At 37.0% G+C, this 26,881-nt stretch overlaps 1 protein-coding gene across 6 annotated transcripts in view; it reads right to left on the minus strand.

Annotated features, from left to right (window-relative positions):
- LOC135219683 (receptor-type tyrosine-protein phosphatase N2-like) overlaps window positions 1-26,881 on the minus strand; it is a 303,910-nt gene that overhangs the window by 262,848 nt on the left and 14,181 nt on the right. For all 6 annotated transcript variants that reach the window (XM_064256633.1, XM_064256637.1, XM_064256636.1 and 3 more), the window contains one exon: window positions 155-240. In XM_064256633.1, coding sequence (XP_064112703.1) covers window positions 155-240 — 86 coding nt within the window. The remainder of the gene's footprint in view (window positions 1-154; window positions 241-26,881) is intronic.

Here is a 26,881-nt window from a genome sequence, read left to right on the forward strand (position 1 = left end):
ACCGAGATGGCAGTGATTTCGCAAAAATGCCTTTCAGGAAATACACTCCAATACTGAAGCGATTGTAACGCACTCCACAGATGCAAACTATTTGGAAAAGGAAGTGAATTCACACGTGCGTCAAAAGCATAACAGTAAGATACTCTTTCCATACCTTCTCTTGCAGCTTTTCCGCTTTGGGAGCTGAGACAACTTCGTCTGTGGCCTCTTCAACAACCCCTTCATCCGCTAACAGAACATCTGAAAGAAAAATAATAAGGAAATCGTTAAAAACATATAAATTGTCTGTAAATAACAGTTTAGAATTCCCTCATAATTATTCGTTTTTCTCAGTTGTTATTTCGTTACTGATATCAAAGTTTGTAATGGAAACAGATTAGACACAAGAATACTAAAAACATACACATTCTAAATATTTTACCACAAAACTGTACTTATATGAAGCCTACGGTCACCATTCACACCTTTAAATATTTCCCATTCTAAACATAGTCAACAGCAACGAAATGTCCAGTCAAGTCCAAGAAAACTAAAGCCTACGTTATGAACGATTATGTATATTCCCTTTTAATCTCTTGAGCTAAGGTTTTCGTAGGCAACTCTGAATGATGAATTTAGTTTTCATTTGCTAAACCAAGCCTTTGGCTTCACTTCTCCTATTCCGTCAGGCACACAAATCCAGAAATGTTCTTTCATGGTTTTAATGGTCCGGCCAATCAGTGGCACTTCTATTTACTTGCATTGTTTCCGGGATATACGCTGTCCTCCTCCTTGTTTTTTACAGTTATTATTATAATAACAATCATGCTGAGAGAATTTTGTAATACATACACGTTACCAAAATTACACACACACATATACGTATATGGATGTATGTATATAAAATATGTATATATATTATATACATGAATTTTTAACATTAAACCATTTTCCCTAAATATGACTGGATCTAGAATAGAAGGATGCCACAATCATACTTCAACTACAGATTCCTTGATGATCCCCAGGCAAAAAACTTCCACAACATGAGCCACTGCAAGCAACATCAAAACCACAATGAACTTTCCCCTACACTCAATGTACCATTTACTTCTATCCTGCACGCACACACACAAACGAACACACACAGACACACAAAATACTCTGTACAATACCCTATTTATCCCAGTATTCATCACTCTCCAGATTTCCTCCTCCTCCTCCTCCTCCTCCTCCTCTTCACTAGACCAAACCAGATCCAAACACTCTGACCCATCCTTTCAACTATGCCAAACCTATTGTAACTACTACTGTTTATTTCTTATAATAATGCCATTCTTCTTATAACACTTATGTTCGGCAAACACTTTATCTAAGGAACTTTTTCATTCATGTGTTTTAACATCGACTCTTCAGTCCCTCAAAGGAGAACGACAGCCAGCCAAAGCCCCCTTCATCAAATCCCACCGAGGCTTCCAGGGAGGCTCAAAATCTTTTTCTTAGCTTTTGTACCCACTTTGCGGCCTTCCTTGCCCTATTCTGTAACACCACCTCTCCTCCTACTATTAGCAGTCGTGGTTATTCTCACAGAATAAGAATCAACTTTGTCCAAGCTTCTGCTCTGTATCCGCATTCGTTGCTCTGCTTTGCTAGTTTCCATCTGCCATGAAAACCACCTCTTCCTCACGTTTACACTCCACTTCGCTGCTTGGCATTACTTTCAAACTCTCTATGCAGTTTTGCATTACTATCCGTCTGCAAGCATGTACGCCTTTCAATAACCATTTCCTTCTCACACAGCTTTTCTCTTTTCTTTTTTTTTTAAATCATTCCATTCATAAATCTACTGAACATCATCAGAGACATAACACATCCTTGTCTCACACCCACTTTTCCAGTTCTCCCATAAGGTATTTGCATTCCATATAGAGCCATTTTCTTTTACTTTCAAATCGTCTCACACGATCGTTTTAAAAAATTGCTCTACATAGCATCCTCCTACTACAGCGCTTCCATTAACAATCTTTTCATCATCAGTCTTCCCTTCGCAATCAAAATCCTACCATACAGCTTCACTAGTTGAGTTGAGTTGAATATGTATTTAGGCCAAATGCCAAGCACTGGGACCTATGAGGTCATTCACTGCTGCAATGGAAATTGACAGTAAAAGGTTTGAAAAATGTAACAGGGGGAAAACTTCGAAGATGCAATATGGGTCAAGTGTTAGAAGAGGGTGGAAAGTAAGATGAAGAAAGACGATATGAAAGGGGGTACAGTAAAAGGAACGAAAGTGGTTGCAGCTAGGGGCCGAAGGCACGCTGCAAAGAACCTTAAGTAATGCCTACAGTGCACCGCATGAGGTCCACTGACGGCATTACCCCTCTACGGAGACAACTTCACTAGTACTATAAATAACGTTATACTCTTATATAACTTTGAGACTCATCTACCACTTCACCTATGTATAGTGTAGCGATTATTTTTCTCACCAACTCTTTTATAACACTTCAACCATTCATGCGTGGCTTACAAGCACTATCAGTCATTCAATAACTCAAACCTCTGTACCGCTCCATCTCATTTGTAATCATCATCTGCTGTTGCATCTTTTTTTCCCCTCAGCAGTCGGTTCCAGAAGTGTTCTCTGACTTACAATAATCATAAAACTTTCACTCTTGCATCACTCAGCTCTGCCTCCCTTCTCTGTTCACACTCAGTATACGACTCTTCTTTCGACCCAGAAGTCTCATATACCATTTGTTCCAAAACCTTTTCATCTCTTCATCTACTTCCTGTAGAATAACCCCCAATTCGCCATAAAGTTCGTTTTAAGCATCCCTCTTCTATTTCATCACCAGCAATATTTCCCTCACTCACTCTCATTCTGACAACCCATTCATCTTCTTGTAGTATATATATACCTGTACACATACCTCTCTCTCATCCAACCGAACGTGCAATAATCTGTTTTTCCTTTCACACTGACTCTTTTTCTCATCCAAAACTTACTGTTTTCATTTCAGCTTACAACTCTCCTTTAATCCTAAATGCTCTCCACTGACCGTAAGATTACATCACGTAGTTTTACATACCCCTCATCCACGTTTCCCACATCCGCGCCTTAAAGACAAGCTCATATTTAATCCACTTTTCCCTACGTTCTTATTTCTCTTTTCTTTTACGATCCAACAAATTTTTCTCTGAAATTTTATGTCTCCCCCCCTCCTTGGGTATCTACTTTCGGAAGGAACTTGCTTTCCTCTTTTAACCCCTGAGCTGTGTAGCAAGCACTCTCGCACTTCCTGGAGTTCAATACCCCTCTTCCAATAGCTCTTCCACATCATCTAACCAGTCCGTTATAGCTCTCCTTCTTTCCCTCCTTCCCACTAACGCTTCTGAAATAGACACGTTTCACCTACCTATCGTTATCCATTCCTTTCCTATGACCAAACCATCTCAAAACATTGTGGTCAATCCTTTTACCTACGATAACATTTTTACCGTGTCAACTTATGTTCAAAATATTATCAATGATTTTTTTTCTTTGCGTCGCATATAGCACACGAAAGTCACATTCAACAGCATCTACCTTTATTCTTTCCGTAGCGTTCAACATACCTGTTCTCCCTCTCTCTCTCTCTCTCTCTCCATATTATATATGTTTGTGTGTGCGTTTGCGTGTGTATACATACATACATACAAACATATATATATATATATGTATATATATATATATATATATATATATATTATATATATATATATAATATTAATTAATATTGTATGTATATCGAAGCCTTAGTAATAAGTTGTTTGCGAGAATCTCAAAAACCGTAAATATTGATCCTTTAAAATACATGATGTATAGGACACAAAACAAATGTCGGGTGCGTTGGGTACACGATTAGGAAAATACAGCCATCATAATCACTGATGTAATGGGATCGCACTCGAACGGGATGTGGATATTCTTGTGCGGGTGAAGTTACAGATATAGAAAGTTTACAGATGAGTAAATGAATATCAAAATTTAATCTTTTATTTTTATTTGTTTCCTTGCGCGTCTCCGATGCGTGTGCGAAATGTTATGGAGTATGTAGGTTTCATATCTTCGTAGAGAGAGAGAGAGAGAGAGAGAGAGAGAGAGAGAGAGAGAGAGAGATGAAAAGTAGTTTAAAAATAAACGTACGGGAAAACAGATGTCAACGAAAGCTATAAAGATCACGTAGCAATCCCAAGCAAGGCCGATCTAACGACAGCTAGCGGAGGGGCAGTACTACGAAAAGACAGGAGGAGGAGGAGGAGGAGGAGGAGGAGGAGGAGGAAGTCGAGTAGAGGGAGCTGCTGCTGATGATGATAAGGGACAGGGGAGGGAGGACGGAGGGAAAGACGGGTGACAGTCGCCGCCACGCCGTTTAGACGGAAAACTGGCATGTTGTGGGTGGAATATTTTGTTTGCCTTTAGGTTGTCATGGCGACCCCCGCAAGCCATAACAATATCTGGCGTTTCCAAGGCAACTGTTTTGATTCTGATTTTCTCGGGTTTTATTTATGTGATTTTCATAGTCTCGTCTCCTTTATCTCTTAAACAAAACACACGCACACAATATATATACAGTATATATATATACATACATACACACTACATATATATATATATATATATATATATATATATATATATATAATATATATATATATATATATTATATATACATATATTACGTATATGTGTGTGTGTGTGAGAGAGAGAGAGAGAGAGAGAGAGAGAGAGAGAGAGAGAGAGAGATGCAAATTTCGTACCTACAAGGTCTAAAATTTAAATGCACTACATGTTCGCTAACCAACAGTGTTGGTATGCGTAAATAATGAATTAGTGTGCAAAAAAATAAACTTCAAACCTGACATGGCAACATCAAGTTACGTCAATATAATTACTTTCATGAAGCTGAAAGAAAGGGTAAAATTTTTTTTTTTTTTTTTTTTTTTTTTTGTTTTTTTTTTTTTTTTTTTTTTTTCTTTTTTTTTTTTTTTTTGAGCTCTGACATTTCCTCCCTAGGCAGCAGACGTCAGCAAGACAAATATATGGCCGTTGGCTCAGGGCCCAGTTCGAAAACTACATTTCTAGGGGGAAAATATTAATATACATCTTTATTTAGCATATATGACATTCCCTAAAGAAGTCATTATTGCCTTTGATTAAAGGAAATGTTTGATAATTATCAGCCACGAAGAAAATTGAAACAATGGAGTAGCTACAAGATCTTTCGACTCAACGTCCTTTACTTAGCATTACTCCAGTGTTTCACTTTCCTTCGTGGCTTATACCCTTATTTATGCATTTATCACTTTCCACAAACTTTCGTGATTCAGTTACACACACACACACACACACACACACACACACACATATATATATATATAATATATATATATATATATATATATAATAATATTATATATATATATATATATATAATTATATAATATGTGTGTTTATAATATGTACACTATATTTATACGCTCTCATCTCTCTCATCTCTCTCTCTTCTCTCTCTCTCTCGTCTCTCTCTCTCTCTCTCTCTCTCTCTCTCTCTCTATATATATATTATATTATATTATATATATATATACTATATATTATCAATATATATATACATATATAATCCCAAACTGCAACAATGGAAAGCAAAAGATATGAAAAGAGAGAGAGAGAAGAGAGAGAGAGAGAGAGAGACCGTTATCATGTGTTACAAGTTAAAAAGATAAACGACTTAGAATGTAGCAGATTAAGAGTTGAATGTTTAACGGAATACGGTTAAAATAAGGGAAAGCTAGGCATAAGATTAAAAAAAATCAAGTGCAGAAAGTCAAAATGTCTAGGAAAAATAACGGAAAATATTAACACATTACACACATTTCTGTTCGGAACCGAGGCCCAGTGGCAAGAAAATTGACAGGAAATCCTCGTAAGAATTCCTGGGACGGGACTACTACATATCACCGCGATCAGCCTCATTATAATGGCAATTAGACCTTTCAACCTGCATCGACCTGCCGAGAGATGTTGCCACTGAAGTCCCAGATGTGCTTCTCTAGTAATTGCAGGTTGAACACAATGGAGAGGGTAGGACTCAGGTTTGATTTTGATTTATATAGATTTTTGGCATTACGCCAAGCACTGGGGCACCTAAGGCCATTCAGCGCTGAAATGGAAATTGACTGTAAAAGTTTTGAAAGGTGTAACAGGAGGAAAACCTCGCAGTTGCACTATGAAACAATTATTAGGAGAGGGTAGGTGCACTGACGGCAAGGGTACACTTCATTAATATGTAGGTGTCATCGTCATTGATCGCTCAAAGAGCTTTTATTTTAGGGGAGAATTGCCAAGGGTTAGTTTTGACGCGTATCTTATCACTTTTGTATGTAACATATTCGCTGCTATGGATGAACTGATGCATGGAAAATTGATATACAAGAAAGGAGTTTTATTTACCCTCACCTTTAATGAAGTGACTATTATTCACAGCCTTCAAGTCAAGTGTTATTCATTCGATGTTGTTTTTTACTACGAAAAGGCAGCATGGGATTGTATTTTGAAATAACTGTTTAAATTTTTATGGGGCGATTGTTCCTGACGTATTGCAGCTTTACTTAATAATATTCTTATCTTTGTGACAACACCACATTAATCAATAATAATAACAACAACAATACCAGATTTTTAAAAACTGTTATAGTGATCTTATTATGTTCATTATAAATATTGAAAAAGTGGACGCTGCTTAATAAAGACAAAAAGCACTTTTTATAAGATCGTACTCTACAGGAACCACTACAGGACCCGAGGAAGGTCGAATCAAATTGGGTACGGAGTTCCACTCACAGGAAGAGTTCTCCAATTCCACTGTTTTTCAGTAAATGCCACAAACAACGACAAATATACTGAGTTGAGGATGTTATTCTTCATTCTTATGAAAATAATGTTCTAAAAGGATATACAAGAGATAAAGTATGTCACTGTTTTGTTTCTGGTAGAGGAGGTGGCAGAATCATCAAATAAGAAGCTTAACATCGACGCATTATGCCGAGAAAAGCTGATCATGTCATAAAAGCAAGATTGGGTTTGACATCAAAATGTCTTATAAATTCCTTCAGTCATCAGATCGTAAGCAATACATCAGTGTGCTTACGATCTGACGACTAAAGAAATTTATAAGACATTCTGATATTAAGGTGTATTACATTTACCCAATTCGTTTGTATTCATTCCTATCGCATGCCATCTATTCTCGTCAAAATGCCGTCCATATGATCTAACATATAACAGAGCTATATATTATAGTAATGCAACGACTTCTTTTCTCTACTCTACGCTATGTCCTCCTCATTAAAACTGCAAGATGAAGTCATCAGGTTGAAGAAGGACAAATTCTCTAAACTGCAACAGGAGACCTGGTCCCTTTTACCCCCTTAAGCAGACAGAGGAGGAAAAAAAGGTCAGAGAGAGAGAGAGAGAGAGAGAGAGAGAGAGAGAGAGAGAGAGAGACCCACGTTCGAAACCAAATAAATCCTAAAGGGAAATACAATAAAATGTTGGGTAGTTTCTTCCCTCCAAAGGTGACAATCTAATAAGAGAACTCTTGCATAGCGATGGTGAGGAATGGGGGAGGAGGAGGTGAGGTTGAAGAGGAAAGGGGATGAGGGAGAAGAGGAAAAGCATCATAGGAAGAAGGGACCTGTATGGGATATGAAGAATGGACGGGGGGGGGGGGGGGGGGGGGGGGGGGGGTGGTGGTGGGGGGGGGGGGGGGGGGGGGGGGGGGGGGTGGAGGTGGAGGTTGGCATTGGCTTGATCCCTTTTATCCAGGAGATACGGACAGTGATAGCCAGAGTCAGCTGGCAACGAACAGAGACACACACAGAGAGAGAACGCATAAAGAGTAAATCGGAATGAGTAAACGAGAAAAGAAAAACGTAAAAGTTCACTATGCAAATAAAATATCGAATGTTCACGGACAAAAAAAATTATAATAAACATTATTACTATTATTCTTATCATTAATTTTACTAAAACTAATTAATGTTTTACTTTTAAAGCTCGTCATTTGTATTCCGTACAATTAGTGATTCCTTGAAAAATTCATTGATATACATATAGTATACACACACAAGATATATACCTTATAAATATATATATATATATATATATATATATATATATATATATATATAATATAATATATAATATGCAAATTCTTACACATACTATACTGCATACATACTACATAGCTACTCCCGTCCAAATACTCACGGAAGCATATACAAACATGTACATAAATACATAATATGTATCTATATATATGATATATATATATATATATATATATATATAAATATCTATATATCATATCTATATATGTATACATGTACTGCAATATAGACTAAGTCTAATATTAAAATCCTATTCTATATGACATACACACACCCGTAACTACCTGTACTGGACTTGATCAAGCAAAATGTTTATATCAAGACCATCGATTCACGACACAAAGATGGGAAAACTGCAAACTCACAGGAGCTATTACATCACCAAGCACTGCGATCGACAATTATTGCATAATAATTCAATTCAATAGTAGGCCGACAATCATTGGTAATTTTACATTGTAGAGACGACTTCAAATACGTAAGCGAGAGTGACTGAACTTTTGAATGTGACTGTACTAAATTTATTGTGCTGTCTTAAAAAGCTCTCTCTCTCTCTCTCTCTCTCTCTCTCTCTCTCTTTTCTCGATGATTTAATATCTACTAATGTCGAATAATGTACGTGTTGTGCATACGTCAACATCACCGAAGAAACTAAAGCCTGTCTAAGGTATCCCCTCTGGCCACCCATTCCACCAGTATGGGTAGTTACAATCGACGTAAGTTCGTGAGAAAATACACAGACATAGAAGCTTAGCGTTTAGAACACATGGGTTTACTTACCATTTACATGTATAAAAATCTAAATCCATATGTATGTATGTACAGTATGTAAAGCATTACTCATAGTATTTCATTCATTCTATCTCTGAGCAGATTTTGCAAATTTCCGTGTAAAGAACCATCTCCTTATGAATTCTTGGTCATTATCAGAGCCAGTCTTATGAAGATTAGAATCACTTTATATCTCGCACAAAACTCCTCGTCGTATTTCTAACTCTGACACGCGCTTCCTCAAAGAAAGGTAGCCATCCTCTATCGAGCAAATAATGGTCAAGTTTCCGGTCTTTCTATCAGTGGATGCTATTTGACGGATTGTTATCCCGAGGTTTGTGGTTATGGTTATATGAAGCTGAGACACCCTGGCAGAATGGCGCGTATCATGAATCACTGGTTCGAGCTCCGGGGTTGTATGAAGCTGACACTCCGTTGCCGAATATTGTGTATTATGTATCAGAATCCCAAGGTTAGTGCTGGTACGCCTCCTGACAAATGTTGGCCGAAAGCGTGTATCACGTATCACTGTCCCGAGTCGAGTCCCAGTTCTAAGAAGGTAGAACTGGGTGGCCGAGTGGTGTGTCTGTTCGTGCAGTCCCGCGGATCATGTCTGTGGGACACTCATACTTGCTGGCAGAACACCAGTTTTTGAGCCACACCCGTGTGAGTCAAAAATTGGTGGCCCAGGTTTTCGATTGTATTAGGCTGACACTTGCTGGCATGCAGCTGTGCATCAAGCATCGCTTTCCCTATATTGGCGATTGTCTGGATTTGACGCTTGCAGACCGAATGATGCAATCAAGGATGCAAAGGCCCAGTTCGAATCCAGGTCTGGCAGATGCACTTTTCAATTAAAGTATTCCCCTTGGAAGTAAGATCTTCCCAGTAAGATCTTCCCAAGGTATAAAGAATCCTATATTAAAGAATATTTGTAACGCTACACACAAACACACACACACACACACACACAACACACATATATATATATATATATATTAATATATAATTATATAATATAATATTAATAATATATATCTATATATATATATATATAATATATATGCTACTAAAAAAAATTACATTAGTAATACTTATGGCAACAAAATTAGAACCGATAAAAAAATTGTTCGTTCGGAGGTAATTAAATCATTGAAGTGTGTCCACCCTCCACCCCCGGCCTGGAGCGTTTCTCGCAGAAAACTTATAAATGAGAAAAGAAAGAACGGTAATGAGCCTGCAAAGTACGTTATAGAGATACTTCAGTATGATAAGGTTTCTTTGCAAGAAAGGTGATGCAATCAGGCGAAAGGAGTCAATACGGAGGAGACACAATGCAGCAAGATTTTCCTTTCTAGATAACAATAAAAGCGAAATTTCTTACTTGAATCAAAGGTCCAAATACAATATGGAGTGATTCTCACCGTTCAACGAAACGTACGTTTAATAATATTCAGCTGCCAGTAAGTGCGGTGTTGCCAACTATTTATGACTGACGACGACAAAGACAGAAAAAAAAATCGTATTGTACGATAGTCAAATGACCTTCAATCTCTATGAATTACCGTTCCTATATCCTTTTCTTTGGCCGAGCGCGGATCTTCACTATCGCTTAATTCCTCGTTTTAGGGAAATACAAAGAGGAGCAGTGGGAGTTCCGTCATCTATAAGCGCAAATGTTTCCTGGATCATGAGCAAAATTACAAAAAAAAAACAAAGAAAATATCAAAAAAGACCTGTAACGCAAAGCACGCCGAAACTTGTCTACCGGAACTTGGAAGTAGTTCGAACTCAGCCCCCTTATTTATCTAGGCGCTCCTGAGAGACAGACAGAGACAGAGACGGAGAGAGAGAGAGAGAGAGAGAGAGAGAGAGAGAGAGAGAGAATTGCTGTGCACAAGGAATAACATTAAGTTAAACTCGCACAGCCTAGGACTAAATAACCCTCATAATCTTCGTGGTTTCATTGGCAGCCTGTTAAAAATACTATGAATTATTATGTCGGTTAATGTACAATGTACGGGGCTTATCCTTTTTTCCCCGTTATCATCTCATTGAATAAAGCGCGACTCCGTGGATTTCTTCAGAGGGTACAATGGTTTTCTAATTATCTATATCCGTCTAATGAGCGAGTTTATTTATCACTCTCATTATCAAACTCATCCCTTCTCCCTTTCACTTTGGTTTCTCTCCTTAGAAATCTCTTCATTGTTTGGGATATAATCCCAACTCCGCGGATTTATTTACAACGGCATTCGGTTTGTAATGCAAATCCATCTCAACTTCGTTTTCGCTTCTCGCTCTCTGTCCTCTCTCTCAATATCTCCTGCTCTCACTCTCTTACAAAAATGTCTTCTTCATTTTACAATATTCAACTCAAATCCGTGGAATTATTCAAAATGATTCATTGCCATTAGCCTGATTACCCTAAGGGCTATATTCTCTCTCTCTCTCTCTCTCTCTCTCTCTCTCTCTCTCTCTCTCTCTCTCTCTCTCTCTACGCACAATATATATATAATCCTACTCTGATTTCCCTCCTTAGAGATTTCTTTATTTTACCGTCAAATGCCACAACGATAATTTTAAAAGTGACAAAACATATTTCCTATCTTACCACTTTTGTTATTTCAAATATATAATTACAGAAAAATTTGTGTATGTTTCAAGAAATACAAATAACCACTTTTGTTATTTCAAATATATAATTACAGAAAAATTTGTGTATGTTTCAAGAAATACAAATAAACTTCCGTATCGTCATGAAAATAAATTAGGAAAACTAACTGCGGGAAAAATAAAAGCTTACGGTGACAAGGAACCTGTCCTACCGCTGGGCTGAGCATTTCCGTCGGAGCTCTTCCCAAATCTAGGCATTTGTGGCTCGTCACGGGGCCTTGGTAAGGTTTTCGTACTGGAGCTCACATAACCGAAACCAACCCCTCCTCGTCTGTAGTAATAACTTCACGCAAAGTGAAGAGGAAGAAGCGTCTTTATCAATATGGCACTGGATAACAGAAATGCATTGCAGATAAACCGTTACTCCTCAACAGGCGTAGTATTCTGCATTGGCTTGTGTTAAAACCAGACATGTGGTCGGTTTTACCTTAAAAAACTTGGACATGAGTAATGCAATAGTCTGGTGTAGCAAACCCTTTAATTCTATCGTGATATAAAATAAGTTGAAATCACAAACAATTGTTGAAAGCGTAACAATTAAAATCCATAAATTACTTCTGAAAGGTAAGGCCCATAGCGGTGCCGCTGACCGATATGTAACCCGTCTCGCCAACACAAAAATACTAATTTATTACTGTAATTATTCACTTATTAACTGGAAAGCTTGATCGTGCAAAAACAGTACAGATCAGCGAATCCTTACCATAACAGTCGTCATGGTCGGAAGGTCAAATAACTATCATCTTTCTCTGGAAAATTTAAGTATGCCCTTTATTAGAGAGGAAATCTCCCCCTACCAGCTAAAAATGAAAGTACTACATCTTTCATGTTAAAGGACTTCTTTCCATTTCTCTACTTAAAGGCAGGGCTATTCTCGGAATACGCAAGTCCGTATCAAAGCGGAACAAAATAATACCAATACTTGGCACATAACATACTATCCGACAAAACTACTTTTTGATAATATGCAGGAGTCTCTCTTTCTCCGTCTAGACTCTAGTCCCTTAGGTTTCCCCTCTTCCCAACCGCCATCCTCTCCGTAATATTCCAAGAAACCGTGATCATTATTCTTGTTTTTTCTTCCCTTCTATTCTCTTCTTTTTCAGGGAATCCCGTGACACCTCCCTTCCCTCCCCTAACAGCCCTTCATTCTGCCTCCCACAGTTTTTATTTTTTTTTTAACCCACACTTATCAACCAATCAGAAAGTGGGAAGCACGGTGAAGCCCCGAGAGTGCCAGGGGTCCCAGATTGGCGTTGCTCGTTCTTGCTATAAACAGCTCGCGAGGGCTTCCTCAATTGTGCCTGAAGGGGGTTAGGGCACCGGGAGACGGATACGCGCTGGAAAGGCAGCTGCGGCCCCTTTTTACAACTTCCTTTTCCATCCTATTTTCTGCAGCTTTTTTTTTTCCTCTCTCTCTCCTCCACTTTTTCAAGGGTTATCCAATCGCCATCTTCATTTCAAAAGTATGCTTTTTATGCGTTTTCTTATTTTTTATTTCCTGAATTACTTGCTTGTAAGATACATGTGTTCATGTTCCTCTCTAGTACGCAATATTTCAATTTTGATATATGTAAATTGTAAGACAAATAAAAATGACTATTCCACAGCTTCTAAGTTAATTATGTCGTTATCATAACAATAGGTCTAGTCGCCAATTTGGGACTGCAAATAATTCCCTGTAAATAATATACAAGTATTTTCGAAATAACCTGACAGTGTAGCACAGATTTCTAAGATCTGAAAATCTTTGTCAAGAGCGACCCACTCAAAAAATTCAAGTTTAAAGAAGAGCATTCAAGAATCACGATATAATATACACACACACATATATATATATATATATATATATATATATATATATATATATATATATATATAATGTCTATATCTATAAGACTTCTTTCCCAGTAATTTAGGATGGCCTTTCTAGCCACACGGGCACCTTCCATCCTTGATTAAGGTCTAAAAACGCACAATGGATTTCAACTCTGAACCCAAAGGGGATCCAACACGGGTCCTCTCCCTCGTGGGGCCACTGAAGTCAACTCAGATAAGCAAGAAGTGTGATAAACGCATCAGGATAAAATAGGTGAACTATGGCCTATGATATAACATGCTAAAGTGGACGGAGTTGGAAAAGAGTATGAAAGTCTTAGTAGCAAGAAGCACTGCCAAGTTCGGAGTGAGGATTACAAGAGGTCGAAGGTGGTATGGTAGATCAAATGAGAGATTTAGTGCTGGAAAATTAATTCCTTGAAATAGAATTTGGAGGTTAGCACTCAAAAAGAAAGTGGCTTATCTAGGAAATGACATTAGGCGGAAAAAAACATATGGTATTGGGTAAAAGTCATTGCAGAGAGAAAGGTTAAAGCTTTAGCAAGTGGAACACAGAACACAGGAGCGAAGTGAGACATGTTGACTGAATAGAAAGGAGTTTTCTGTCACTGGAGAAAGCAGTTAGGAGGGTCACTAAACGTAAAGTATGACGGGGAGACAAGTTTGAATGACGTAACTACTAAGAGTTCATTTGAATTTGCGTAAGCTTCTGGAAGTGAACGCTGAGAAAATATGGAAGGTAATATATAAAGGCTAACTAGTTCAAAGGCTTAAAAAGTGATATGCATCATTTAGTAACCATATAACGGAGAGGCTAATTATGTTGTATAAGTTGTGTTTGGTACAGTGGAAAAATAATAGTTCCTTCACAATGGAAATGTACAGAAATTAAATGGTACACACACAATGTGTATGTACGTGATTATGTGTATAAATATAGTATATGTATATGTATATGCATCTGTATATATATATATATATATATATATATATATATTATATATATATATACAATGCATATATGTATGAATATGTACATATACATATACACATACACTGTGTATATATATATATATATATACATATATATATATATATATATATATATATATATATATATATATATATAAATTATATAAAGCGAAAAACCACAGGAATATGACAGGCACAAGGTCTGTACCAAGTGCTTTCTCCTGTTTATTCAGGCTTCGTCGGGTCACAAAATGATCTTTTTGTTTACAAGGTAAACAAAAAAAAAATCAAGAATAACAGGTGGTTAATTATCAAAAGGGTAAAAAATCTGGTCTGGTATTCTTGATCTTTTTGTTTTCCTTGTAACCTTCTTTCCAACTGTACTTCATTTGTAACCCGACGATGCACACACACACACACACACACAACACACACACACACACACACACACACATATATATATATATATATATATATATATAATATATATATATATATTATATAATATATATAGGAGCGTGTGTTTTCATTCGTATCCGCTTTTCACATTGTTAGTCTCATGCCTCCGATCCCATCTGGTTGGCTACAAGAATATTATAAAATGACAGCATCTACAGTTCTGAGAGTGTGACCCTTGAACAAAAAGCAAAACCCAAAATGACACTGTTGCATAGCAATATGGCAATACATATTGTTGTACTGCTTGTGTATGTGTGTATATATAATATATATAATAATATATTATAATAATTATATATATCTAATAATAATATATATATGTGGTATATATTATAATAATTATTATATATAATTATAATATATTAATTATAACATACATAATATGATATAATATATATATAATTATCTAATATTAATATTAAAATTATATATAATATCGATATTATATATCTAATATATATATGATCTATATATCTATATGTATATAACTAATAACTAATTAATATTATATATATATAGTATTATAATATATATATATAATTAATCTATGATAAATATATATAAATAGACTAAATATTAATATATTATATATATATATATATATAAATATATATATATTAGTATATATATATATAATTATCATATATACTATTTATATATATATATATATATATACTATTAGATATATTATATACTATATGTGTGTGTGTGTGTGTGTATATATTTATTTATCTTTTCTACCTATAAAAAGTAAATCAACGCACAAAAGTTATTCTGTTTCAATTTTCCAATGTACAATTTTCTTTCAGACGATGCAATAACACTCAGTTTCACAGTTCACGTAACTTTTATAAAGTTTTAGTATAAGTCTCTCACTCTTTTTGGGCAATTTCACAGTGATCATTTTTATATAGTCACAGTAGCCTGGCCCATTTTTAAAATCTGTTAGACAGTTTAACTGTCACTCACTTTTTTTTATTTATTTTTTTGGACAGTTTTAGTCATTCTTTTTTTTTTTTGACAAATTCAGTCCTTCAGCTCCTTACTAAAAACTTCTAATTTCACAGTCGTCGGTTTTTTTTTAATTGGTAGGTTACCAGTTTCTGTTCTATGTTTTTTCTCGATTGTTTTACCGCTTCCTTCCCGTTATCTTTATTTATTCACTTTTTCTTTTTTTACAGATTCAGAATCAAACTACTTTTTCCTAGATAAAAGTGAGATTGATTCAATGTCCCCTAACAGGCTCTTCTTAGCTTCCATGCTGTCATTTCTAGAACGGAGTTATTCTTGTCCTAACATCTAATTTGGCTCCGACTGACTGACTATTCCTCACCTGAATTCCCTCATAAACCAAAAGGGAAAACGTAAGGACACAAACAAAAGAATATAAAAATCAATACTAACATCCAGCAAGTGAAGGATGACTGGTCAATATGAATGTAATGTCAACAACATAACGATGTATTGTTGGGAGACTTTTTCTTTTTTTCCTATCAAAAATCCTCCACATGATAAGTTTTCGCTTGACTTTGTTTGGAGGAGTTCGGACAAGACGATCAAAGAGCAAAACATTTCATATTACGGATGAGCGAATTTAGGGTTTTCAGGTTATATTATGGACATCTATAGCCATTGCAAAAATAATATGCATATTAGAGCATTACGTTTTTCTAGCAATACAGCGAAAATGCATGACGAAGTATTACCGTCTAGCAACTGCAAATAGGAAAACTGCATTGCGGAATGTTGCGCTATACCAATTACAGAAGCAACTTGATGCATTACTCAGAGTTCAACTATACAAAGAACAGAAGCAAATCTGCATCTCGGAATTATGAGAGAGTATTCATCAACTCCCCAATCTAAAGGGGTTCATTAATGGGCTGAAGGTCTTCAAGTGTGCATTTTTGCTCGTTTTTTCTATAGATTAATTCTGGGTTCTACATGGGTCCTTCTGTAGTTTCTGTAGCGCCCACTCTACGGGACAACAAGCCATATACACACGGGAGCAATTTATCTTACATATAACAAATGGGTTGAAAATAAGTCAACGACAGGACGTTAACCTTTGGCCAAGACTTGATCATTCGTATGAAGCAGTGATTACAAATGCCATTCAAGTCATGAACTTGGATTCTACACGTTTATGAATTGTTTGGATAAGTTGACAACGAGTTTGTGACACTATTTACTGTAGTGTGGACGTACCCCAACGTCCCGTCATGCAGTCTTACTTTTTGCAGTTGCTGGGCAGTTAACATTCCGTAAAGCATTTCGTTGTATTATTGCAAGAACACAAGGATCCGCCGCGCATACCATTTTCGCAGGAGTCCTTCACAAGCCTCGAGGATAAGCTTCAGCCTCTTCACACCAACGCACATCATACGAGAGAGGGTCTGGGGATAAGTGTTCTCAGTCTCATGCCAAACAAATCCCTTAACGTTTGGTCAAGCAAATAATCCGATCCTACTACAGCAATCGCTTGTAATTGACCGAAGATAATCCTATTGAAGAAGCTCTCTCTCTCTCTCTCTCTCTCTCTCTCTCTCTCTCTCTCTCTCTCTCTCTCATTCACTTGCAGCCATAAACACACAAAATAACATTTCGGATCGTCGTTTATTCACCGACCCCATTCCTTAATCTTCCGAGTCACCTTCCCCGTGGCCTTTCGGTAATTGGCTTTACTTTATCATGTAATAAGCAAGTATCCCTCTCACTAGTCGACCAATAAACACGTCCCTTACGTGTACGCATGCGGACACACGGACGCGCACACACACACTCACATACATACACAGCAGTAAATAGAAGGCGGTGCCCTTCAATACCTCCTAATTATAATTTCACAGCTTCCATTCATCGTTCGATGATGCCTCCTGGAAACGACCCTTCAGGTTTTTATGATAAGGCAATCCTGGAATTCTGCTGTAATGCGACTTGAAGACAGCAAACTCAAAAATGCAGTGAGAGGTCTATGCTTTTTAAGTTAAAGAAAAAGAAGCAAAATATAATTCAGTACTCAGTTCTTTGAAAAAAAAAAAAAAAGTCCTGTTAACGAAAAGTGAATATTAAAACTGAATTACTTCCCTTGTACACCCTCACTCTCAATGATATACTGCATTATATGTATATATATATATATATATATATATATATATATATAATATATATATATATATGTGTGTGTGTGTGTGTGTATGTATAATATATATATCTATATATATATATATATATATATATATATATATATATATATATATATAGTATATATACATATACCATGATAGCTTCACATTACACGTGAACCGAGTTGTTCCAAAACTTGGTGAGCTTCTTCAACTTTATTGCGCTAAAGTAGTCAAGAAGATGCGAAAGGAAAGATCTGACTAAACTATGGGATATTAGTACTTGGACTTGAAACTGAAAAAAGATGGAAAACTAAGTGGCAATGGGTAGATTTCAGTAAGAATATTACTTCCCATAAGTGTTTGTTAATGTCCAACGTGGAAGCTGGATATATCTTGTAAAAAGTGCTCCCATTAGGCCCTTGTATTAAAACTACTTTTGTATTATATACGGGTAACGTGCTATACAGTTTACTAGATTTTCCAGCTTTCCAATCATACCTTGGTATGTCAGACAGTAACCGGGATTTTTGGTCTCTTCACTCTTACATTTTCCCCCAATTTCCTCGAAAAAGTTTCAGATTAAAATTCCTGGGCATGGTTGCGGTCTTATGTATATTCATACAATTACACACAAGCATATAACCAATGTGCTTATTCAAGAATTTATTACGTGTATACTTACTCTCTCTTTCTCTGATGCATGTAAATATATATATATATAAATACTATATATTATATATATATATATATATATATATATATATATATATATATATAGTATATATATATATATATATATATATAATATATATATATATATATACATGTGTGTGTGCGTGTGTGTGTGGGCGCGCGCGAGCTTGTAGCCTTTTGTTACGACGCTCGCCTTAATTATAGTGTCAAAATTTGACTCACAGTCTTGGATAAAGCTGTATGAGCGCGTCCTTTTAAAACCTGTGAATGTCAGCTAACTTCATGGTGAAATAGGTACTACTGCCATTGATGTCTTACCCCCACAGTAGTCTATAGCAAGTCATATTTAGTATGTATACCGATAATCACAAGTCATATTATTTACTGCGCATACAGAAAATTAGGTATGATAAATTAGTAACGTTATTAAGTCTACGGGCTGAACCAGCCCCTTATGGGGAAGGCACCCCGCCCCCTCCGGCGCCTTTGGTGCCTTTTGTTGCTTGAAACCTCATTATAAAACATCTTAGAGGTCCCCACTATAACCCTTCCGAGTTTCATGCCCATCGGACCAGCCGTTTGGCCGTGATTGAATGACAGATGGACGGACAGACATAACGCCCATTATAGTAAGATTAGCAGCTCAGTATTGGAGGGGTTTTGTTTTCTGTAGTTACCCACCAAATAATGATGTGAAGGATCAAAAGGTGAGGTAAAAAGCTGGAGGTATATTTGATCATTACTTGCTATGAAGAAAGTTTAAATAGAATTTCACGTTGAGTATAAGGAGTAAATTTAAATAATAAGTGATTTTTGTTCAGAAGGGATTGTTAACAGCATATCAGAAGGAAATGGACGAAGGAAGGGTCAAGGTTACAGTGATAAAAGGTAATGTGGGGCGTGTGTAAAAATTCAATTAAAGATAACAGACTCAGCCAACTGTTTTGTGGCCACGGGAGGACAGGGAGATTTTTATGCGAACACATAGTAATGGGATAGAAATATGGGGTTTATTGGCGAAGAAGTGAAGATTATCTGAGGTGCATCTGCATGGCAAGATACAATGTAGTGCAAGCATGTATGGAAAGGGTGAAGGACACCAAGGATAACAAAAATAAAAAATAAAAAAGACAAGTATTGCAGATCGAGGTATGAATCCAAATAAGAACTTCTGGGAGATTGACCGTTGTTTATACTGGGTAGTAAATAAAGGGAGAAAGGTTAGTGACGGGGACATAACTAGACCCATTATACCAGGAAAGTATATGGAATCATCTTGAACGATAGAATAAGCCAGGTGACAGTGACTGGTGGGGGAAAAACTTTGTTGGTTTACACTATGGAGAAGTTTATGCACAGTGTTTGATATGAACCACATATGTAATAAATTTGAAAGTAGAGGGGAAAAGTTATACGTAGCATACATGGGCCTAGAAAATGCTTATGATGGAAATGGCCGGGAGGCACGGTGGAAGGTGTTGTATTGTCACCGGGATTGAGTAACCAGGCAAAATTTTAAGTCCATCGGACAGAGGGGATCAGATCTAAAATTGAGTTACAATTTTAACAAGCTAAATAAAAGCACATAAAAATGATGTGCGTTACGCAACAGATGAAGCCTGTAGAGTAGCAGGGTGTATCTAAAAGACTCAAGTGATTTCGATTGCTTATGGAAGCCATGGCGTGAATATATGAAGGAATTATAAAAGGCAAATCTTCTGTGTGGAAGTTGATTATAAAAGAAAAAGTTGAAGCTGCCTAGAATGATCTTTTAATGGACCCACGACAAAAATGAGTGGCGCGGAATTTAGACCGGAGTAGAAGTGGTAAATAAAGCTGGCTAGATAAAGGGCGCATCAGTGTTCTGAGGTGGACAAGATAAGTGTGAAGAAAGTTGGATAAAAAGAGAATACAATTCAGAAGTGTTAGGAAAAAAAAGCAGGGCAAGAATGACCTAAAAGTACTAGATGGATGGTGTAAAAGAAGTACTGGAAAAAATGGGGCTTAATATCCGTAAAAACTGAAAACTTTTACGATGACTGAACGAAACTGTGAGTGTCTGAGTAAGGTGATTCGACATGTTGTTGGTGAGCTTCTCCGTATATGCATCAAATTGCTAAGTAGTAGAGGTGTCAGGCACATTATATAAAATCAGAATGTGGTAATGATCATTATCTTGTTTGTTCTTGAACACCCTTGTAATTGAAAATGGCTTAATGTATGTGTGTGTGTATAGTATACATATACACACATACCAAAGGGGAATTATAAGTGAAAAGTGCTTCGTCATCGACACGATTCGAACCGTTCGCTAATTTACAAATAACGATAGACTTAGACCACTCAACAATTAGTTTCCATTGGTGCTTCTAAAACCAGGTACCGGTTCGAATCCTGCTGGTGACGAAGCACTTTCCTCCTGGATGTAAGTTATTTCTAAGTTACAGCGAATTGGACAATGAACATTTGCAAATGAAAAAAAAAAAAAGAAAGTTACGTGTATGCGATACAAATTCATTTGCATACACATACACACACACACACACACACACACACACACACACACACATATATATTAATATATATATAATATATATATATATATATATATATATATATATATAATACACATATATATGACTGTAATATTTTCGGCTCAAACAGAATTCCATCTAATAAAAGGAGGCCTAAAGAGGGTTGGACAGATGGTATGATAATGCTCATATGATGATCTATTAACAGGTTTTGAGCGATAGATGGGCTACCTCAAATGAGTATTAAAATAACGCGCCATACGATTTGGATAAATTTAACACGAAAGATGTTCATATCAGTTCAATGGTCCATAAATGACTTTTGGCAACTGTGGTAGCTCAGCTCAGGGCCCGGCACCGGCAGAGGGCGACCAGTGTACCTTGACTTATATTGGGAAATGTATCGCTGGTCTCTATCCCATGACGTCTTTTTATTTATCTGCTCAGGGATTGCTGTTGGTTTTAGTTCTTATCTTTATCGAAAGTAGGTCAGCTATATTTGTAATTTTGCAAAGAAATATTAGAAAAAACATGTATACTTCACAAAAAGTTACTGCATCTCCCCATCTCAGTAAATCTCGTAAATATTTTACGACAAATACACTCAGAATTTGTTACTGATTTAAGTTCTTATCTGTTATGATACTGTATGAGCTGTAATTATAATTTTTTGACAAAATACAATAAAATATTAGAAAAAAAAGTGTATGACTTGGTAAAATTAGCATATTTTTACGACTGTCTTGGAAAAGAGGCCTTGCATAAGGTTGAATACATTCACTTTCAACTTCGCGTCCCGTGAAAAGTACAGACAAAGTTTTTACATTTTTTTACACCATGTGCATTTGCATATTATCCTCTTTCCATCGATTTTTTCTTTCGTAAATTGGTCAGCCTTAAAGTGTGCACGGCTTGAGGGTGCACTTGATATATATTTAACCCGTCCTGTAAAGGTTAATAAAACCGGAAGCGAGCAAATAAGCGGAATGGTGTAGATTATGTGTAAGGAGGTTCGACAAGCTGCTTATGAACCATCTGTGGAGGTGAGTGAAGCGGCTGATGCTATACAAGTTTTACTTTACATTTTCTTTCCATCCATTCAACGGTATTAATTAAGAATGTCTGTGACCGTTGTGGTGTTTTTACACTGAAGCTACTTTCTGTCAGTGGAAACGGCTATTAAAAAAATAAAATAAAATAAACAGTCCGTACACACACACACACACGCACACACACACACACGCACATACACACACACACACACACACACACAAATATATATATATATATATATATATATATATATATATATATATATATATATATTATATATATATATATATGTAGACTATAAATAATATATATACGTATGCGTATTATATACATAAGTGCGAGAGTCTCAGCATGTGTTTTGCGTGCATGCGTGAGTACGATTTAAACGTAAAGTCTATTTCTAATATATTTTACGGATGTGCTTTAAATAAATAAATATATAAAAATTTATGATGCCATACATCACAACAATATTTTTCCGAATAAACGAAAACAAGATGAAAGAGGCAGCAGTAAACTAACAGGAAATTGAATCGCCAAAGAAGGCGGCTGGTAATTAACCCCAACTAACACGAACAATGTACGTTATACATAAACACCGGGGAATATATGTAGATACATATAGAGGCGAGGTGATTTCTGTGAACACCACAAGAGGGGGGGAGGGGGGGGGGACAAAGCTCCCGTCGGTGGAGCTGTCGGCACGGTCGATTTTCGCTACAGAATCCCGTACCATTTCCGGCCTTAAGGTGCGCGCGCCCATTGATTTGTTTTGCAAAGCGCCGTGCGTAATCTGCTTAGAAAACTTGTCACGATTCTTCCGCCTGACGGAGCACACCTGGGCGACCGTAACGAGAAGGGCTCCAAGTCACTGATACCTGAGGACACACCACTATGAGGTCTCCAGGATAAGGGCCCGGGGTCGGATCGGGGAGAGAGAGAGAGAGCGAGGAGAGAGTAGAGAGAAGAGAGATCAGGAGGAAAGGACACTCAAGGAAACCTGGGATACAAGATTCAAGGATGACGAGCATTACATAGCATTGTCTCTTTCAGGATGACATCATCACCATCATCATCATCACCATCATCATCATCACCATCATCATCATCGCATTCGTTATGTAAATGTGCGAGTTGTCGTCAGATGACATTCCCCAATGATAACGCTGGCTTTAACATTTCTGTAACATCAACAGTAGGGCTAATGCTTAAAGTAACAGCAGTAACAGTAGCAGTAGTAGTAGTACTGTCATTAAGACGATTGTATTGTGAATGAGAATGAAAGTAAACTCGAAAGAGATTGTTTATATCAAAAGCACAGAATTATTACTTTAAACATTTGACGACGGGGGAACCTGTGAAATCCTACTTGTAAATGGATACAAAATAGGATTCATATAGTTAAAATAGACTACAGAACTAATCTGACCATTATTGCTTTAAGAAAAAATACTTTTAGACCTTAAAACCTTAAATCGACAGAAAATTATGAAATTATAATGAGATCTCTCTTGACGAATAATATTTACACCGATGAAGTCAGAGGTCGCAACCTAACGTCCTGAATTTCACTGCGAGCTTCAGTTAAGGATTTCGATATTTTACCAAAAAGAAAAAGAAAAAGAAAAATTATTTTGTCAAGACTGGGAATGTAATCATTCCTAGCAAGGTATCAGAATAAAATGAAGTGATTTTAGCAATGTCAAAAGCCAAAGTTTTTAAGTTCTTAACAAGGGATTAGTGGTGTGAAGTGGGAATATGGGCCGCCCCCACCCATCCCACCCCACCCCCCAACCAAGAGAGGAGAGAAGAGACGAGAGAGAGAGAGAGAGAGAGAGAGAGAGAATGTAAATATTTTCAGTACTCGCAAGAGGCGTTGACTATGAAATAACTGTCAAAATCCTAGGATTTAGAAGGAGATTATTCAACGGATTAATCAGCGCATTACTGGCGTTGCAACTGCTTTGGTCGTGACCTCCTTCTCGACTTGCACAACCGAGGGTTTTACAAGACCTCCTTCCAGTCAATGGCTCATAGTTAATTAGAGGGGACTGACGAGTGCGAGACCTATTTAATCAAAGGAGAGAGAGAGAGAGAGAGAGAGAGAGAGAGAGAGAGAGAGAGAGAGAGAGAGAGAGAGATTGAAATATCTGGTATTACTACAGATTCTTTTTTATTCTTTTTTTGAAATATTTGACAGCGCTGAACACTCATAGTTGTAATTCTCCCCCCCCACCCCCCTCCTCCCCACCCTCCCTCTCTCTCTCTCTTTCTCTCTCTCCCCGCCCCCCCAACCGCAGCTTTGACAAAGTCAACTTACTATCAGGGTAGTAAATGCTTCATTCTATAGCGGCATGCTAGATTTTAAAGGATCGCGCCAACATCTTTGGGTGTTGGAATGGAATGGAATGTAGAATTTAGCCCTAGCCCAAGTGCTGGGATCAATGAGGTTATTCGCCACTGAAAGAGAAACTGGCAGTAAGTAGAAAGGTTTGAAAGGTGTAAGAAGAGGTAAGCTCGCAGTTGCATTTTGAAATGTTTGTTATGAGGGGGTAGAAAGCATGATAGAAGCAAGCGATGACGAAAGCAGGTACGGTAAAAGGGGCCGAAGGTAATGCCCACAGTGCACCGCGTGAGGTGCACTGATGGCGATGCCCTCCTACGGAGCTTTGGCTATTCGTTCATTATCAAGAACAGTTTCCGATTGACGGTATCGAGAGAGAGAGAGAGAGAGAGAGAGAGAGAGAGAGAGAGAGATGCTGTATATTTTAATATCACGAGAAATAAAAGTAAGATAAGTAGCCCTATGCAGAGACGTCGGAACTCCACGAAGTAAATTAAAGTTACGATTTCGTATTCTGATTTAAGAGAGAGAGAGAGAGAGAGAGAGAGAGAGAGAGAGAGAGAGAGAGAGAGGTAACGTCTCTTATACCAATGCATTAATTGGCCACCCCTCGGTTGACTTCAGTGCCAGAACTAGGACAGAGGAGACGGACGCTTTCCCCTCCCTCCGTACGAATGTCTCATATGATGACGTCATCAGCATTGTAAGTCACTTGATTCAAATCTTGAATGAAAAGATGAATCCCGTTTTTCGAACTCCTTTTCATGTACACATATATTTCCTTCTATTTATGGTTTAATTTAAACTTTTTAAGTATTTCTGTTTAATGAAGATAAAATAGAAATAACGCCAATTTTATGGTTCGTCACGGCAGAATTTATTTCACGTTCAAATGCAGTTGTGAATGAGTTATAGAAATTAACGCTAAATACGATAAACAGAACCGAAAAAATGGGGTTAAGTGACACTCATGGTAAAGAAAGATAATGGGAAAGTGGTAATGTGGGGGAGAAGGAGGTGGGGGGGGGGGGGGGGGGGGGGGGGGGGGGGCGGTCCTGACGATGCGTTAACACATTATTACTCCCAATCGAGCCGCCGTTAGGCATTATGAGAAGTTTTTCAATTAAAAGGCGCAAAAGGCGAGAAGTCTGTAGTAAAGTTTGCTAGTTGGCTGTTAACGGAAATGCCAAATGGTATCCCCCCCCCCCCCCCCCTCACGTCCCTCAAGTCTCCTTTTGCCATTCCGGTGAAAAAGAGGGTATTTACCGGGACGAAGGAGACAGAGAGAGAGAGGAAAAGAGAGAGAGAGATGCGAGAAGGAGGGAGAGAGAGAGAGAAGAGAGAGAATGTGGAGGAAATCACAAGAGGTTAGCCTAAGCCAAGATAGACAAATCGAAAGTTTAAATTCTCTCATTATTATCAAATGGATGAACTTCAAAGAACAAAGCAAGTCCAAAGTTTTTTTTTATTATTATTAATTTCAAGACTTCTTTAAATAACTCAAGAGTGAGATGCTTTCGCTTTAAGACATTGTCAAAAGAAATACATTATTTAACTTTGCAGAGAGAACGAAGGCGGCTTAAGCATTAAGAGTAACAAAACTATTCCATCATTAATACAAAAAAATAAAAATAGGAATCATATGTTTTCTGCATTACAGACACACTACTTATATACACAATGCATCTAAATGACCTAACATGGCAATATTTTTTTTCTTTACTGAACTGATTATAGAATTTAGGCCAGAGGCCAAGCACTGGGACCTATGAGGTCATTCAACGCTGAAAGGTGTAACAGGAAGAAAACCTCGCAGTTGCAATATGAATCAATTGTCAGAAAAGGGTGGAAAGTTAGATGGAACAAAGAGAATATGAATAGAGGTACAGTAAAATGAACGAAAGTGGCTGCAGCTTGGGGCCGTAGACATGCTGCAAAGAACCTTAAGTAATGCCTATAGTGCACCGCATGAGGTGCACTGGCGGCACTACCCCTACAGGGCATTAAAAAAATACTTATAATATATATATAGATATATATATATATTATATATCTATATATATATATTATAAAATATACTATAATATAGAATATATATTATAATATATAACTATCTGTTGTCTTCACCGAGTTTGTTAATTCACAAAGGGATGCGGATAAACTGCCAATCATTCTTTTTTAACCCGTGTCTAAGAGTAAAAGAAATGACGGACCGAGGG

Source organism: Macrobrachium nipponense, chromosome 1, assembly GCF_015104395.2.
Source record: "Macrobrachium nipponense isolate FS-2020 chromosome 1, ASM1510439v2, whole genome shotgun sequence".
Taxonomy (NCBI): Eukaryota; Metazoa; Arthropoda; class Malacostraca; order Decapoda; family Palaemonidae; genus Macrobrachium; species Macrobrachium nipponense.